Source organism: Vombatus ursinus, unplaced genomic scaffold (genome assembly GCF_900497805.2).
Source record: "Vombatus ursinus unplaced genomic scaffold, bare-nosed wombat genome assembly UNPS02014773.1, whole genome shotgun sequence".
Taxonomy (NCBI): Eukaryota; Metazoa; Chordata; class Mammalia; order Diprotodontia; family Vombatidae; genus Vombatus; species Vombatus ursinus.
In genome coordinates, this window is record NW_020954551.1 from 40,817,354 (window position 1) to 40,835,500 (window position 18,147).

Genomic DNA, 18,147 nt, shown 5'->3' on the forward strand with positions numbered 1-18,147 from the left:
AAACATGCACAAAGGGCAGGGTTCCAAGGGCACAGCTGAAAGAAAGATAAGTGAAAAGGGATGGGCATCAGGGAAAATTGTCCATCCCTCTGGGGCCCTTCTGGAGTCCAAGCGTCTCAAAGAACTCAGAGCCAGAAGGAACCAACCGTAAAGACTTCTCATTTTACAGAGAAGGAGGTGAAGTGGTCTGCCCCAGATCACAAAGTGGGTAGGTAGGTTAACAACTGGAATTCTAACTAAGGGCCCTTGACACTTGAACTCGGATCTACCTATGATGCCAACAAACCTCCATCCCCAAGAATCAACTACTAGAGGGCAGTTCCCGCGGGAACACTGATTCAATTCTTATCTTCCAACCTTGGGATACCATATCTTCAAGCTCTCATGTAACAATACATGCAGGCTCATGAACACACCCATTTTAAAGGCCCAGACTGTACAAGCTCATGGAGTTGTTGGATGATGTTGCTATTTTCAACTAAGGTGAAAAAAAAATGGTGTCACTTGTAAGTAACAGGGTTAATACTTAAGTTAATTTTTTAAAAAACTGAAAGGACCTGGAGAAAAGAACCATGAAACAGAAACAATGGAGGGCTGGACTGGTGGGAAAAGGGCACCGAGCCATTTCCCTCATTAGCAGCCTGACCCCTACAGTCTACAAAAGGATGATTCCCTGTTGTTGGCATGAGTAACCTTAGCAGGCCCCTGCTAGCCTAAAGGAGAATTCAAGAGCAGGGCACTGAGCCCTGATACTAAATTGTTCCCCCTTGTCTACTGGCTGTCCTAATGGAGGCCACACATTTTAACTAACTGATGTCAAGATTTGCTAAGCAGGAGCCAAGATGGCAGAGCAAAAGCAGTGACTTACTTGAGCTCTCCCCTAAACGCCTCCAAATACCTGTAAAAAATGGCTCTAAACAATTTCTAGAGCAGCAGAACCCACAAAAAGACAGAGTGAAACAAATTTCCAGCCCAAGACAACCTGGATGGTTGATTGGAAAGGTCTGTTGTGCCAGGTGGGGAGAGGAGCGCAGTTTGGTGTGGGCGTGCAGGCAAAGATCAGGCCTCAGCAAACCTGGAACAGGCCTCAGGGGAGTGAATCAAGGGGAGCTGTGGCTGTTTCCAGACTTCTCAACCCACAAACCCCAAAGACAACTTAGAAGTCCGCTTTAAATGCCTTGAAACAGTTTTCAGAGCAAGGTCTTGATCCACTGGAAGGGGCAATGAAGATTGAAAATGGATCATTTGAACAACAAGCCAAGCATCTGGGAGAGAAAGCGGACGATAAACAGACTAACTCAGGCACTGCGGCTCATAACTGCAAGGATTCTAGAGCTCACCAGCACCCACAGCTGCCACTGCATCCTTATAAACCTATCAACATGCAATAGAGTGTATGTGTTCAAGGAAATGAATGACTAATACCATTATTTGAATGCTATGTGAAGACAACACTATTCTAACACAAGAGATAATATACATGGTACTGTTTATTCAACTGGGGAAAAATAAAACTTTGAGCATTTTCCTTGTAACTTGATATCAAACCATAACTCATTTCCCCAGAAGCAGCCGACATCGGATAGTGCTACTGGAGCTTAAAATAACAATTAGTGATTAAAGTTTAAAACCTATGAATAATGAAGAAAAGGATGGATTTGGTTCACTTAGGATGATTTTTTTCATAGTATAGTTTTAAGTTAAACTCTTTTTTTTAAAAAGAGTTTGAATATTTTAAAATTAACCAATGGCAGTGCTGTGAAAACTGTAGTTGTTGTCTTCATATATAGTCACACAGTTCATTTTTTTATGCAATCACATGCATTCTTCATGCGATAAGAATATGTATGACATTAAGATGCACTACTCAGAGTTGGATGCAAAAAAGTCTAAAATCATGACAAGTATTTGCTTCAAACATGAACTGATGTTAGTAAGAATCAGTAATAATATACTCCAGGTAAAAGCAGTTATGGTATTTGAGTTCCATGATTCCATTAGCAATTAACAAGGTGTCTTGCCTCTGACGGAATGTTTTCCCCTTGAGTCCACTCTGTTACGTGAAACACATCTCACACTCATTTTGTGGGTTGTATCAAACCACTGTTTGCATCAACTGAGTGTTTTTAATAACTGAATTCTGACCTGGGACTGTAGACAGAATTGAAACAAAACAATTAATGTTGTAGGAAAGACAAAAAAAAGTGTTGAAAGGAATGGAAAGATGATTTTGGCCCTGTGAGAACCTGGAGCTGCACCCTGATTCTGTATCCGCATGTTGGAATTCCACATGTGGTCAAACAGTAAAACCATGTCAGTCCAAAAAAAAAAAAAAAAAAAGATTTGCTAAGCAATGGGAAAAAAATAGAAAAGATGAGGCAATCTTTAATGGAGCTCAATTAAAATGGAAAACAGTGAAGAGCAACAACATAAGACGGCCCACAATTTATCTCCAATCAAATTTAGCACTGCCATTTATCTGGCCTCATCCCCACCTGACACCCCCAAGTTTTTCTTCACAGACAAACTGGAAGTACAGTTATTATTCCTCACTCAGAGAGAACTCCTCTCCAGTAGAACTTCTTTCAGGAATTCCAAGATGAATTCCTACATATCTGAGAATGGAATCCTACAGTAACAGTTACCCACATCCTAATTCAAATTCCAAGGAATGACAGCCATCATTTGTCAGTGATGAATCCCCACGTCAGACGCACACCTGTAATCCCAGCTATGGGGCAGGCTGAGGTTTGCAGAAGTCTTGAGCTCCAGAAACCTGAGCTGTAGTGGGCTATGCAGATGGGGTGTCCACACTAAGTTAAGCATCAGAACGGTAAGCCTCCAGAAGAGAAGGGCCACCAGGTCGCCTAAGAAGGAGAAAACTGGCCGAGGTTATAAACAGAGCAAATCAAAACTCCCATACTGATCAGGAGTGGCATTAGGCCCATTGGGAGCCTCTATGCTTCCAGTCTGGATGAGATGGGGAGGCTAAGTCTTCAAAACAAAACAAAAAGAATCCACAAATGCTCAAGCCAGTCCCCCTTCCCCTTCACCTAGCACTTCCTTAAAAAGTTCCCCAAAGGTCTAAGATATTTGATTTTGGACAACCTATAGCAGAGGTTTCAAGTTCTCAGACTTTGGAGGGGTCTTAGCAATAACGACGGGGAATGAAAGGGGGGAAAAGGTGGCATTTCAGCAAACAATAGCTAATGCCATTGATTTACAAAATAAGAGTCACTTTCCAATCACTACTTTTAAATTCTGTCCTCCCTGTTCTTAATAAATCATGTCACAGCCTCCACTTGCACAATAAGGTACTGAACTGATGGGCAATGAAGGGACAGACCCAGAAGATTCTGGCTATCGCCTAATCCTTAGCCAGCAGCAGATCCCAAACTTGTACCCAAGCCTCCTAACTCCTGTCCTGTGATATTTCCAAGACATTGTTCTGCTTCCTGATCCTATTTGGTTAATATGTCACTATTAACTCAAATTAAAAGGCTCACTTTTCCTCAGATCATAGAGTTGGAAGTAGAAGGGACCCTTTCTCCTAATTTACAAATGAGGAAGGGGGCTCTAAGTGTCTGAGGTCAGTCAGAAAAGTGACAGAAACAGGATCTGAGCTCAAGCTCTCAGACTGCACACCCAGCTCTCCTCCCCTGCACCATGTTGCCTCTCCAATGACTGTTCCTAGGTGTTTGCAGGGGCTGTCAATCCTGTTGCAAGGGTAATCTAGCTAGCCCCAGCCCATCTCCTAGGAAGGCCTAGCTTCCATCTCTTCACATGCTCTCATCAGTCAGCTCCTTGTGCTCTCCAAATCTTCCACATCCTCTAAGCTGTGAAGGTCAGAAAGAACTGACTCTACAAGTATAAGAACAGTGCCACACATAAAGAAAATGGAGTTTGGGGGGTTTCTGGTGTTTTGTTTTTGTTTTTGTTTCTTAATCCCTGAAACATAATTTTTTAAAAATATTTATTGTTCCCTGAGAACTTAGTAAATCCTTTACTGGTCAAAGAAGTAAAATACTGTCTTATTGCCATAAACATCACTATCCAACTTAACTATGCAGGAGCGTGGACATTTAGGTCACTTCAAGGGTTTCTCAGGGATCAGCTTATGTCCTATAGACAAAGTCCAGAGCAGCTTTGTATAGCTTTGGCCTAGACAAATGAAATTCCTATACCTCCTCCTCTCAAGTTCACGCCAAGAAGCTATCTGACTGTTCCTTAGTACAACCTCCATAAATGTATTTAACAGACACTAATTAAGTAACGCTAAATAAATGCTAAATATTTTGAATACAAAATAAGAATGCATTATACCTCTTTCTCAAGGAACTTAAGACTCAGAATCCAGGTATAGCTTGAGCTAGGCTATGCAGAGATAACAAAATTCGAGGCTATAAGCTGAATGAGTGAAAAGTGGCTGACCTCTGAGTGAGAATTAGCATGTCCAGTGGCTCATACGGAGAGAATCACAGAACTTAAGAGTTGGAAGAATAGCTTATGTTGATGAGTACTCCAAGGTTTATGAAGAACTTCACACACACAGCATCTCACCTGATCTTTACAACAAACAAACTTTACTGTTTAACAGTTGTTATCTGACCCCTATTACAGATGAGGACACAGAGGCTCGCAGAGTTCAAGTCAATGGCTCATAGCCACATAGCTAGTATGTATTAGAGGCAGAATTTGAACCCAGGTCTCTTCTGACTTCATGTGTACTACAGTCAATTGTTCCTGTCTCCTCCCCTACAAAGCAATCAGCTTGCTACTACTCTGGTGAGTTGTCATCTAAACTCTGCTCAAACACGTTCCTGCAAAAGGGACCCTTATACACTAGGCAGTCCATCTGGTTAGATGGGCTCAGCTCTAACTGCTAGAATCCATCCTCATTTGGCCTTGAAATCCCTCTCCTAGAACCATGCTCCATCGCTTCTCCTTCTGACCACTGGGCTACAATGAAAGGCAGTTCCCAGGGTCTTGCCTCAAGGGCCCTTGATGACTGAAGGAGAGTTCTCAGGCTCTTTTCTAAGTCTCTCTTCTCCAGGTGAAGAAGTCCCAGCTTTCTGGCCTTTCCATGTGACATGGTGTCTGGCTCCTTCCGTCCTGGGCGGGGGGGTCTTCTCTGGCCAGGTTCTATTTTGTCAGGGTACCTCTTCAAGTGGGGTTCCCAGCACTCCATCAGTAGTCTAATAGGATCCAGAACAAAAAGTCTGGGGCTGAAGCGCCTAATATAACCTACTTTCACTTTATATGGACACTTTATAATTCTCACCCACAAATCTCCTACATAATAAAAGCAATTTCACACCCAGATAAAAAAGGGTAAGTGATATACTCTTTTTCCTCTCTTAGTCTTTTCATACCTCATTACCTACCTTGTTCCTCATACTCCCAGCCGAACTTCCTGGAGTCTTTTAAGGCCTGCCCCAAAAGGGCGGCCTGATGCATCAATTTTTTAGGAATACATCCAACATTTACACAAGTGCCACCAAGACCTAAGAAAGAAAATCATAATTTAGATATTTCCATTGTATTATGTATTTTCTGTACAGTTGGTGTTATACTGCTGCCTGAGGTGAAATTCAAGGTGTCCCAAAAGTCTTAGTGCTGTTTTAAGCTATTATAAGTTGACAACTACACTAAGACTTTTGGAACACCCCATAAAGATCACTACCAAACCCTGGTATCAGTCTTGGGGAGGAAGCCCACAGCACTTCTTCAGCTTTTTTGAAATCAAAGGCCCTTTCAGCAGTCAAGTGAAGCCAATGGACACCTTCCTAAAGTCAAAGGCACTGCTACTCTTCCAGTCAGCCAGGCTCATAACTGAGACATCATCCTGGACTCCTCATTCTCTTTTATCCCTGTATCCCTTCTGTTGCCCAGTCTTGTCCATTTTACCTTCACGGCAACTCTTGTATGTGCCCCCTCCTCTCCTCATTTCACGCTGGTGGTTGTTCTGCCTGCCTCAAGTCTCCTCCAATTCCAGTCCATTCTCCACTCAGCTGCCTGACTGATCTCCCTAAAGGGCAGCTCTGACCATGTCTCTCTCTCTTTCTCTCTCTCTCTCTCTGTCTCTCACACACACACACACACACACACACACACACACACACACACACACACTCCTCCAGTGGTTCTCTATTACCTCTAAGATCAGATACAGAATCCTCTGCTTGGCATTCAAAGTGTTCTAGTCTTTTGACATTTTACTCCGCCCTCCAGAGAGTATATGAACCAGTGACAATGGCTTCCCTGCTGTTTTTCACACAAGCCTCTATGCATTTTCACCAACTTTCCTGATCTTTACCTGTACCTCCCAGCCTCCCTGGCTTCCTTCAGATCTCTGCTAAAATCCCACCTTCTATAAGAAAGGGTCTTTCCTTTGAGACAATCTCCAGTCTATCCTGCCTACACCTTGTTTGTACCTAGCTGTCTTTATGTTGTCTCTCCCATTAGGCCATGAGCTTCTTGAAAGCAAGGACTGTTTTGCCTTTCTCTGTATCCTCAGAACTTAGCAGAGTCAGAGGGCCTACAACATAATAGGCCCTTAATAAATGCTTGATAACTTGCCTTCTCGGAATCACATTTTTAAATACATAAAATAAACTACATAGGATTACAAAAGACACCAACTATCTTGAAATACAGTTATCAAAAAACAAACAAGCAAGTTCATGGATCACACAATCATGGCCTCATAGAAAGAGCTAATCAATCAATAAAAGATGAACCTTGAGTTTTTCAGTATGCAAAGGAGAACTAGACAGAACAAAACCAAATCTATACAAGAATAAAATTATGCTAACCCTTTTCAGGAAGGGAAGGTTATTGGAAGGGATATGGGCTGAGATATATGAACTTCAGAAAGATTACCCAATAGAAATTATCTACAAAAAGGATACTTGGTCAACATGTTACATCCAATTAGAAGATAAAAGAAGGGCAGAGTTATTATTGTCATACGTTCATACTAAAGGCATATGATGATCGTGTTGTCAGTATGGCTTTGGAATTTAAGAGGGAAATGCCAACCTTACACAAGGTTCAATCAAGTTCACTCCAAGACAAAGAATAAGGTATGCTAAAGCAATAAGGCATTATTATTTACACTCTAACTCTCCCTGAGGATTCTTAAATAATACCAATAGCAGAAACAGATTAAAGAAGGCAGGTTTCCTTCAGCTACATCAAGCTCAATAATAAAATAAACTAGATTTATTCATTCAGAACCATAGTACCACTATGATCACAAAATCAAGTAGAAGATAGTGCTCTATGACTGTGATTTTGTTACCAAGCTAAGAGTCCGAATTTTCTTTCTGTTTATGAGCCAGAAAATCAAGCAGTGTGGTAATATCTGAATCCTTAGAAAGGCATAAGGAACTATTAATGACCTAGATTCACTATTCTACTGAAAAAAATAAAAAAAATCACTGTTCTGGTGGCCTTCAGGTCAAAGGTGGAAAGCCTCCTTGGCCCTGCCTGTACCAAATCTAAGGGTAGATGCCCATGAAAGCTGGGCAAGTGTCTGAGATGTGAAGATGGGAAAGGGCAGATGGGCCTGGAATCTCACTGGTACAGCATGTTTTGATGGCATGTTAAGGCTGGCAAAGCCCTTGGCATGTGTTCTCATGTGACTTTCACAACATCATGGTAAAGTACTACAGATATTTAACAAATGAAGGAAATGAAGTGCAAAAGTGTCACTTGATTTGCTAAAGGTTAAGGGTCAGGATTTGAACCTATACCTTTCTAACTCCAAGTCCAGTGCCTTTATCCATTTGTGGATCTACTTATGGATCAGCAATTTTATCACTGTAGGCACCCCTTTAACCAACACAGATCATCACCTGCCAATGCCTTAACAGATGGTGTTCATGTGAGGCTGCACGTAATTCATCGTATCTCTCTAGAGGCTGGTCCTGACAAAAGGCACAGAGAGTGACTATCCAGGCCAAGACTCAAAGCCTTTCCAGTTTGGGAAGATCAGCCAGAGTTGCAACTCTGCTGTTATAGCTTTTGAGAGCCCAGGTTCACCACTACACCTCAATGAAATATCATAGCAGGATTTATTGGAGGCACTTATATTGACATTAGCATATTAATGGTGCAGTGTCAATGTTCCAGTCAGATCTGAGTCCCAAAAGTAGTAAGGTAGCTGGTCTGAGATATTTATTCTGTTTGTGGTGTGGATTTGATGTTATATATACAGAAGCTCGGGAAGAAGGAAGAAAATGAAAGAACAAGAGTTGAGGGAGCAATAGTGATTAACAAAAGGAAAAAACAGGAGAGCCACTGAAACATTTTAAAAAATACACAGATAAGAATAGAAGGAAAGAAAGCTCAGAAAGAAGGAGAAAAATGAGAGCAGTTTTGAAAGAAACAGGTTCAGTTTCTTACTCATTTAAAAGCAAGCAATACGGAAAAGAGGTTCATAGTTTCATATGGGATCCTCACTAAGTCAGTTGATAAGCATTTACAAGACCTGCTACATGCTAGGCACGTACTAAGCACTGGGGATACAAAGAAGGGCAAAACAGTTTCTGCTTTCAAGAAGCACACAGTCTGAGAGAGGAAACAAAGTACAAACAACTAAGTAAAAACGTGAAGTTACAGCCAGAAGTCTTTCCCCACCCCCCTAATTCTAGTGTTTGTCCTCTGCGATGAATTTTATATTTGGTCCTAGAAATGATTGAGAACCACTGGAGATGATTGAATGGGGGGGTGTGTGTGTGTGAAAAACAGAGAGAGACAGAGACACAAAGAGAGAGAGAGAGAGAGAGAGAGAAGAGAGAGAGAAACACGATCAAACCTGCCCTTCAGGAAGGTCAATTAGGCAGTAGAGTGGAGGATGGACTGGAGTAGGGGGAGACATGAGGCAAGGACATTAACCAGAAGGCTCCTATAATAGTCCAGGAGTGAAGTAATGGGGGCCTGTACCAGGATGGTGACAATGCGTCAGAAGAGAGAAGGGGGAGTACATGAGAGAGGCTGTGAAGGTAGCATCATCAAATCTTGGCTACAGAATGGATAGAGGGTGGTAAAAGAATAAGGAGTCAAGGATGACATCCAGGTTGTAAGCCAGGGTGACTGGGAGAACAGTGGTGCCTTCAGTAGTAATAGGAACAGTGGAAAGAGGAAACAGCTTGGAGGGTAAAGAAAATGAGTTCAGTTTTAGAGACGTTGAGTTTCAGATGTCTATGGGACATCCAGTTCAATATCCAATAGGCAGCTGGAGATTCAAGGTTAGGAGATACTTTAAGGTTCGGATAATTAGATCTGGGAATCATCAGCATTGAGATGATAATTGTGAATCCATGGGACCTGTTGAGATTACCAAGTGAAGCAGAATTCTACTTTGTATATAGAAATGTTCTTTTTTAGGATGTTTAAGTTCAAAAGAAATAAGTTTAAAAAGAAATGTACTATTCTGAATTTCTTTTTGCATATTGGGAAAGAAGTATAAGAGAAAAGTCAAATCAAAGGAAAATCTTAGACTAAAAATTTTGTGGGACAATTAAAAAATACTATTGTTTTCTTTGTAATTTTTGCCTAAAAAAAAAAAAGCTGTCTAATTAAGGACACACAGAACAATGGCAGAAACAAGACCAAAACCTAATTTATTTTATATTAAGATAGTCAGCAATAACAGAAAAATTACTCTTCAGGAGTGTTGACAATGACAATTCACGCAATTCAGACATCACTCTGGTAACACTGAGATTTTGAAACACAAACAAAAAGGAGTCAGAACAGCTTACCCCATGATGTGCCCAAAGGAGACGGTTTAACAAAATCTAGCACCATAACCTTCTTCCCCAAAACTGCAGCTTCCTACAAAAAAAAAGCTAAATATTAAAAAAATCTTATGATTTTTCCAAATGTTTTCTTCTGCTCAAATACACAAGACAAAACTAACTATGTATGTCATCCACATCACAAAAAAAAAAAAAAACCCAAGCTTCCATCTTATCAAGGTTGACTATTACAACAGAAATTTCACAGGAAATATCAAATTTAAAGCTACACATACTCTTGCTTACAAAGAAAGAGAAAAAGAAAGTTCCAAGAAACGGCTTCTAACAGTCAGCAAGAGAAGCAGCCATACATTCCCGTAGGTTCTCTTACCTTAGAACACGCCAGTCCACCAGAACCACCACCAATTACAATAAGATCATAATCATAAGTTGCTGAGTCATTCTGTAGAAGTCTCTGTAGTAAACCACTCTGGTGAGCCTAGAATAGAAGGTCTAATATGAGAGCAAGTCACACTGATTTTCTTAAAATCTAATTCAGTTTCACTGTCTTCAATCAATGTTGGTTTGCTAACCATTTTAGGAAACAACCAATCTGGAAGCTACACAAGCAGGAATCTCAAACCCTCAATAGCTCTTCAACAGGACCTAACTTGTCAGAAACCATACCAAAGGGCACTAGTGCTTCTTTGGAGCGAGCCCTACCACCTGACAGTAAATGCCACCTACCCAGAGACCACATTTTTGTTCCTACTTCAGCTACAGATCATTTTCCCTTGGACTGGTCACCAAAATTTTATATCTGTTGGTAATCAGCTGGAAAGTATCATTTTCCAAGACCTCCACATAGTTAAAAAAGTGCTATATTCTCCATTTATGAGGATAATAATGCCCAGTAGACCATGTGTTTTCACCTGTTTATTCAATAGCAGTTACAGAATATACTAGGCATTTTATCATTTGGCATACCCCCCTGTGATCGATGCTCTGTAGTTAGCTACGAGAGAGTTAGCCGAGATTAGGATCTGTGGCCTTGCAAAAGTTTTATTGATATAAAATCAAGTAATAGAACCCATGATTATGGCCTTGGAAGTACCATGTTCTAACCAACTCAGATTACTGACCTTTTCACAACAGCTCCCAACCCTGGTTTTCTTTGCATGCAGATAATAATCCACTGAATGAAAATTAATTCAATTATGGATATTACTATTATAATGTTTTTAAAACATTTTTACTTATTTAACAATCGCTAATTGCTAACATCTTCATGCATTTTTAAAGTACACAATAAAGAACAATATTTGAAGAACCACAAATACCTATGTAAAGGACCTCTCCAACTATAAACTTCAACTATTTTCTACTACTGCTTAATTTTGATTGAACTTCAATAATCTATTACTATTTAAACCAAATCTTGATTTTCTTTATTTGGATTTAAGGAGAGTCCTTTTCTTTTATTTATTTTTCTTTACATGTTAAAAAGCCCCCAACTTTGTAACGTGGCATGACTTGCCATTTGCAGCTTTCTCAGGCCGTCCCCTTTCCCACATTCCACATGCCAGTCAAACTGGCCTACTTGCTTCACCTTGTCCACAACACTCCCTCTCCCATTGCCATGCTTTGGCTCAGGCCATTCCCCATGCCGAGCATGCACTCTCCTGACCTCTTTCTTTTAGATTACCTAGTTCAAGTGCCATTTCCTACATATGCCTTTCCTGATGCCCTCAAAATTACTTTGTATTTGCCTTGCATACATTTTTTATCTACTTACAAGGGTATATGCATGTTCCAACAGGATATAAGCTCCTTGAGGGCAGGGATTGTTCCATGTTGGCTTTGTTTCCCCTCCCCACCCCCAGCACCTGGCACATAACAGATGCTTAATAAATGCTTGCTGACTGGTTCTGTTAATGACTTACTGATCACTTTTGTGGTAGCAAAGAACTTTGAACAAAATAGGTGCTCATCAATCGGGAAACAGCTAAACACACTGGGACACAGGAAGATAATAGGATATTACCATGCCATAAGAAATGATAAACATGAAAGAATTCAGAGGAACATGGGAAAGCCTATATAAACTGATGCAGAGCAAAAGAAGCAGAACTAAGAAAACATACACCATCAACTATAGCAATGCAAATGGAAAGAACAATAAAAGAAAAATGGAGGCTGTATAATCATAATGACCAAGCCTGATCCAGAGGAAAGTTGAGAAAATGCATATAACCCTTTCCCCTATTGCAGAAAGTGGGGAATTCTGATAGTGGAATGTTATACATTTTGTTAGGTACAGGTGATGTTTCGGTTGGTTCTGCTGACTTGCTTTTTCAATTTGTTCTTTTGTAACTTGTTACAAGGGATGACTGGGTAAGGGGCTAGGGAAAGAGATATATTTGGAAATCAATGTGATGTAGAAAACAAAAAACATCAATAAAGCCTTTTTTAAAATTAAATAAATGACTGCTTGGTAAGCCTAATTAATCTAACCAAAAATATCATCTGGGACTTCCTTTTGCTCTCTCAGAGAAGGTTCCTTCCTATGCCTTTCTCACAAGAGAGCAAACTGCTCTCGAGGTAATTCCTCAACTAGCACAAGTGAGACTATCACCTCAGGTACTCACACATAGGTAGGAGACTCTGTGACTTGCCCAAGTCTGTGTAAAATCCCAGGATGTTCTCTTTCCAATCAGGAGAATTTCCTTGAGAGTTGGTGTAAAAGCTAATTTGCATCAGATAATAAAGATTATCTATTAACTACCTAGCAGAATTTCTCATATATTACAACCTGTCAAAAACCACTGAACTGGTATAAACTCATTCTTAATAGGGTTATAACATCTCCCTCCACCTCCCTCTGAACATTTAAAAACATATCTAAATACACAAGACAAATTGTTTCCTCCTGAATAATCTTCAACCACCATTTATCACTACTTGATCTAATCTTATTTTATTTTTATTCTGCTTTTAAACAGAATTCTGATTTCCCTATTAAATTTTCAAATAGATCAAGGGCCTATTTAGTCAAAGTCATGAAGTTTTGCTTGGCATGCTGGAAATTCAACCAGTACCCCCCAGTACTTTCGTGGAGATGTCCAATTACCTCCCTAGATTACTGCCATCACTAGCGTTGCTTCTGCATTCTAAGTAGATGTCAGTTTTGTGAGGTTTTGTTTTGTTTTTGGACCTGGCATCCCCTTTTCTCCTGACAAGCAGTCTTAAATTAAGGACCTATAATCCCACACACTCGATTCACTTCAAGCCTCAAAGTAAATGACATTACCTGAAAAGTTTTATCACATCCACCCATGTGTACTTTATTCACAAATATATTAGGCACGGTCCTTTGACTAGTTATCTCCAATAATAGCTCTTGAACCCTGGGTCCATCATCTAAGGAATAAAAAGTTGAAAGATGCTGAGAAAATTTTCAAAGATTTTGTGAGATGAATTAATGAAGTCTTTTTATGCAAAAGTTTAAGTTCAGATGTATATACTTAAGATCAAGTACATACAGAATCAAGATTCTGAATGGAAATGAACCAGCCTTAAAAGGAAACTTAAGGTAAATGAAGAAGGAGGGTTAACAGACTTTGCTTTTCTTATAAAATCCACTAATTATACTAATATAAATAAATCTCTTTGGTAAAACCAATAACAAAAACTCAACCAAATTAGTATTAATTAGCAAAATGCTTCTTTGTAGGATTACATTTGGAAAAAACACTGCAAAGTCAAAACTAAAATTTTCTCCTCCTGCACCCTGCCTCCCCCACCCCCAACCTGGGACTCCAACAGCTCAAAATTATTTCACTTGTTAAGGTTACATGAACACTGTCTCAAACTTTATCTTTTATGGGAATTCTCAGTGGTAAAGGAAAGGAAATGAATGAGTCTTCATGAAGGACAGGCCCAACTGGTAACAAGGGTGATTTCTTTCTGTTTTCTTTGCCTTATCTTGACTTAAGAATGAAAGAATTTGCTTAAAATACATTAGTATCAAATTAGAAGCTTATGTCATCCTGAAAATGTAAATCTGAACCAAATATTCTGCATTTTAGCCCATACTAGTTCACTACCTTTAAAATGCATTGCTAAAGGCTGATCAGAATGATCCATTCCACTTGTAATAGTTGAAGAACTAATACATTTTACAAAAATTGCATATCAACACTACGTGCTAAATATTTTACTTACCAACTAGATCAAGTTCCAAGATATTACATTCTACTCCCAAATCAGTGAAGAGTTCTTTTACCTATAACAAAAACTTTCTAGAATAAATTTCAGTATTATAAATCATGACATTTATGATAGAATCTAATTATAATGTGAATTACTAAAATAAAACAATGAAAATAAACCAAGTTTTCTTTTAAAGAGCTTTTTCCTTTATATTCTCAGTGTCTTTTGAAATACAATTTTGAGCAAGATGAACTTGGGTGGAGGGGAAAATTGGGTAGAGGGGATGGATCAGTGTCTTACATATAAGAGGTATTTAATTAATATTTGTTGAATCTGAATGGCCTTGAAATTATTCTAAAAGAATTGAGAATCTGAGATACAATGTAATTTTACAGTAAGTCAACAAGTATTAAGTACCTTCTATGTGCCAGGTACCATGTTAGGCACTGGGGACACAAACACAAAAGTGAGACCCCATCTTCGAAATGATTACAGTGTACTGGAAGGTACTATATATTCACAGATAAACAAATACAGTATATGTACAAAATAAATACAGGATATGTTCAACATTACTATATAATGATTTGGCTGGGGAGGGGGGAGGCGACTGACAACGAAGAAATTAGAAAATTTTATTTGTCAATTTTATTTTTCTCCTTAAAAAATTTCAAACCAATTTAATTTTTTCTATAAACTGTTATACTTGAATGAACTGGTGATTTTGTTGGTTTGAGTACAACATAGGCACTTGGTTGGTATAGCAGATAGAGCCTCCCTTTGAACGGGACTTAGAATCAGGAAGATCTGTATTTGAATCCTGCCTCAGATACTATCTCTGTGACCCAAGAAAAATCAATTAACCTTTCTCAATCTCAATTTACTCATCTGTAAAATGAGGAAAATAGCACCTAGCTCACAAGGCCACTATGAAGGTCAAATGAGACAATAAATATAAAATACTTTGTAAACCTTAAAGCATTATATAAATGTTAGCTGTTTTATTTTCCGATTATTTTTATTACTTCCACCCACAAACATAGCAACTATATTGTATTTTAGAATATATGGCCTTCAAAAAACTAAATGTCACTTCCTTAACATGATGTTTTATCAGAGTAGAGTTTTAGTGGAATACATTTATTATTTAGTATATTGAATTTATAAACCTATTTATTCATTTATAAGTTATTTGTAACCCACAATTATTGTAATGACTATCTCTCAAGAAAAGAATTGGGGCTATCTCACTGAAAAGCAGAGATGTTGAGGCTAAGAAAAGGTCTGAGGCATCCTGCACTGGATGTGAACAGGAGTGTACTTCACTTCTCAGAACAAATACTGTTCATTATTCCTGAAAAGTTGGCTCTGAAAATTAATAACTACAAACTGAATGATTTTCCTGAATGACTTCCAAAGTAAACACAGAACCATGTTCCCAGAGAACACATTTCACTTATAGAACATAACAAAATATACTTCAGAATGCAGCAAATATTTTTTCGAAACTTGTAGATGACACATAATTGAGGACAGACAGCTAACACATTAGAAAAGGGTTCAAAAAAAGCTCTGAAAAATCTGAAAGAATGGGAAAAGTGCAGACTTGGGAGTTAAAAATCTGAGTTAAATCTAAGCTCTACCACTTATTAGGTTGTGTGCAAGTCACTTAACCTCTGGGTCTCAGCTTCCTCACCTCAGCTTCCTCAACAGTCTATACCTCACAGAGCTGTTGCAACATCAAGTGAAATAATGGAAGTATAATTGCTTTATAAGGTTAATACACTTATATAAATGTTAGCAATTGCTATGAACCACTTAAACATATCAAGTTCTCCTCAGAGCCTCCAATGCCTATTTTCAACAGCCTGTTGGATTATTTCCACTCGAATAGTCAGTCCTTTGGTCTTAAAATCAACTAAATAAAAATAGAATAAATAGAATCCCTTCTAAAATAGAATCCTTTGTCCTGTCCTCAAATCTCTTGCTCCCTTCTCCTTTCTAAGAATGATACACTATCTTCCAAGTCACCAAGGCTCAAAATCTTGGAATCATATTTTAACTCCTCCTCCCTCTCAGTTGCCCTACACATCTAGTGTAATATTCTGCAGGTTCTGGTCTTGGAACCAAAAGTCCTGGGTTCAAATCACACTCAGATACTAACTTTGTAACTCTGGACAAGTCACTTAACATCTCAGAGCCTTTTTTCTGACCTATAAACAGATACTAACATTAGCAACCTCATAAGGTTGTAAAGATCAAATGTGTTTTGTAAACCTTAAAGCTTTATAAAAGTGTGAGCTAATATTATTAAACTTCCGTATTAGGCAACCACTCTAGTTCAAGTCCTTATTTCTTCTCACCAAGGCTCATTAACTGCTGTTTCTTACTCCATTATTATCCCTTTTCCAACTCACCCTGACACCTTTGTCAGTCACCTTCCTAATGCACCACTCTGATCATTGTGCTCCTTTACTCAAACACCTCTACTAGCTCTCCATGGCCCGTAGAATAACATATAAACAAACATGCACTCTTGGTGTTCAGAACTCTTCTCTATCTAGCAGCTCCAAGCTATCTTTCCAGACTGACACGTTCTACAATGAAGTCTGACAGATGTTTATCTCCTGTTCTCCTCCCATCTCCCATGCTTTTTTCAGGCCATCCCCTATGCTTAGAACTGCTTCCTTCAAGATCCAACTTGGATGTCATCTCTTCCACTTAGCCCTGGCATCAGTCATTTTCTCCATTATCCAATTCCTCACTTTGCCTAGACCTCTCCTTGGTACCTGTCCTACCCTCTCTGGTATCACATTTATTTATGGACAAGATAATACCACTTATTAGACTGTAATCTCTTTGAGGGCAGGTTATAGTCCCAACGTCTAGTACTATTGTGATTTGCTGAATTGAGCTGAATGAAGAGTCTGAGGGAAAATCAGGAAGAGTCTTCCAGGACACTACACAGATCCAATTTAAGTAGATAAAGATGAGAGTGCAGACCCAATATAAGGCAGAAGAGTAAATATACTACACAATCATTATGAAATTCACAGTATGGAGCAAGAAAGCAAGAAATTAACATCTCTTAGTTAAGTTCTGAACCATCACAAATTTGGTTATGCTGTGAGCCAGATCCTGCCTCCAGAGAGTGATCTATGGTGCTTCTCCCTTGCTGTACCACTGAAAGTCACCTAACATCTCCGAGCCCTTTTTCTGACCTATAAAAGGCAGATACTAATATTACCAACCTCACAAAGTTGTAAAGATCAAATGTGTTTTGTAAACCTTAAAGCTTTATAAAAATGCGATACAGGCAGGGGTTACCTGGTCCCCCCAATAACAGCACTATCACAGGGCAGAGCACCCCAATCCAGACTACTGTCACTCCAGAAAAATCTCAGCAGATTCCCTCTTTAGTCCCAAGAACTTCTCCCCAGGAAGTCCCAGCAGGCACGCTGCATAAACCAGACCAGGGTCGCAGTCTGAATCTCAGCTGCCTATTTTCCTCTCTGGCTGCTTCAGGGGACCCCCTTCCCAGAGGATGAAGGATGGTCAAGGAGGCCTAGAGAGGCAGAGCTCATTTACATCCCAGAGCCGCATGCCTCTGGCCAGCCCAGGTCCGATCCCGTCTTCATGCCCCCTCCCTGCCCGTCCAGCCTGGGTCCCTCACTGGCCGGCGGCTCGACCGGCCCGGCCATGGTCCGCATCCCCGCCCCCACGCCGTGCAGCCTGAGGTCCCCGGTGTCCAGTCAGAGTCCTTCCCCGCCCCCGCGGGTCCCGCCCCCGGCCCGGCTCGGCCCGCGCGGCTGTCACCTTGTCGCTGTAGGGGCAGCAGCTCTTACTGAAGATCATCACGCGGTTGTTCTCGATGAGATGCCACAGCCGCCGTCGCAGGTCTTCGGGCGGCTCCAGGTTCAGCCGGCTGCTGCCGAGGGGCTGCATGGGGCCCGGAAACGACAGCCGGCTGCGGTCGTCGGTGTCCGCCCGCTTCTCGGGCGCCGGTGGCGAGGGCCGCGACTCCGCCTGTTCGCCGGAGGCGACGCGGAACAGGATCGCCCCCACCTTCCCGAACGGAGGCGGAGGCCCACAACCAGGCCTCCCTCTCACTTCTGGGGGCCCGGCCCGGGGGGACCCGACGTGCTCCCGCCGGAGAGCAGCACCCCCGACCCACGGAAGGAGGCACAGC

At 40.4% G+C, this 18,147-nt stretch overlaps 1 protein-coding gene across 2 annotated transcripts in view; it reads right to left on the bottom strand.

The window, feature by feature from the left end:
• Window positions 1-17,931, bottom strand: part of TXNRD3 (thioredoxin reductase 3) — a 33,208-nt gene extending 15,277 nt beyond the window's left edge. Inside the window, exons 1-6 of one of the 2 annotated variants that reach the window (XM_027863876.1) lie at window positions 17,775-17,931; window positions 13,971-14,031; window positions 13,057-13,166; window positions 10,138-10,245; window positions 9,771-9,843; window positions 5,385-5,504 (exon numbers count right to left, since the gene is read on the bottom strand). In XM_027863876.1, coding sequence (XP_027719677.1) covers window positions 5,385-5,504; window positions 9,771-9,843; window positions 10,138-10,245; window positions 13,057-13,166; window positions 13,971-14,031; window positions 17,775-17,903 — 601 coding nt within the window. In that variant the 5' untranslated portion in view covers window positions 17,904-17,931. Of the gene's footprint in view, window positions 1-5,384; window positions 5,505-9,770; window positions 9,844-10,137; window positions 10,246-12,394; window positions 12,470-13,056; window positions 13,167-13,970; window positions 14,032-17,774 lie in introns of those variants that run through there. The other variant, XM_027863877.1, reaches the window with a different exon arrangement.
• Between the last annotated feature and the right edge of the window lie 216 nt (window positions 17,932-18,147).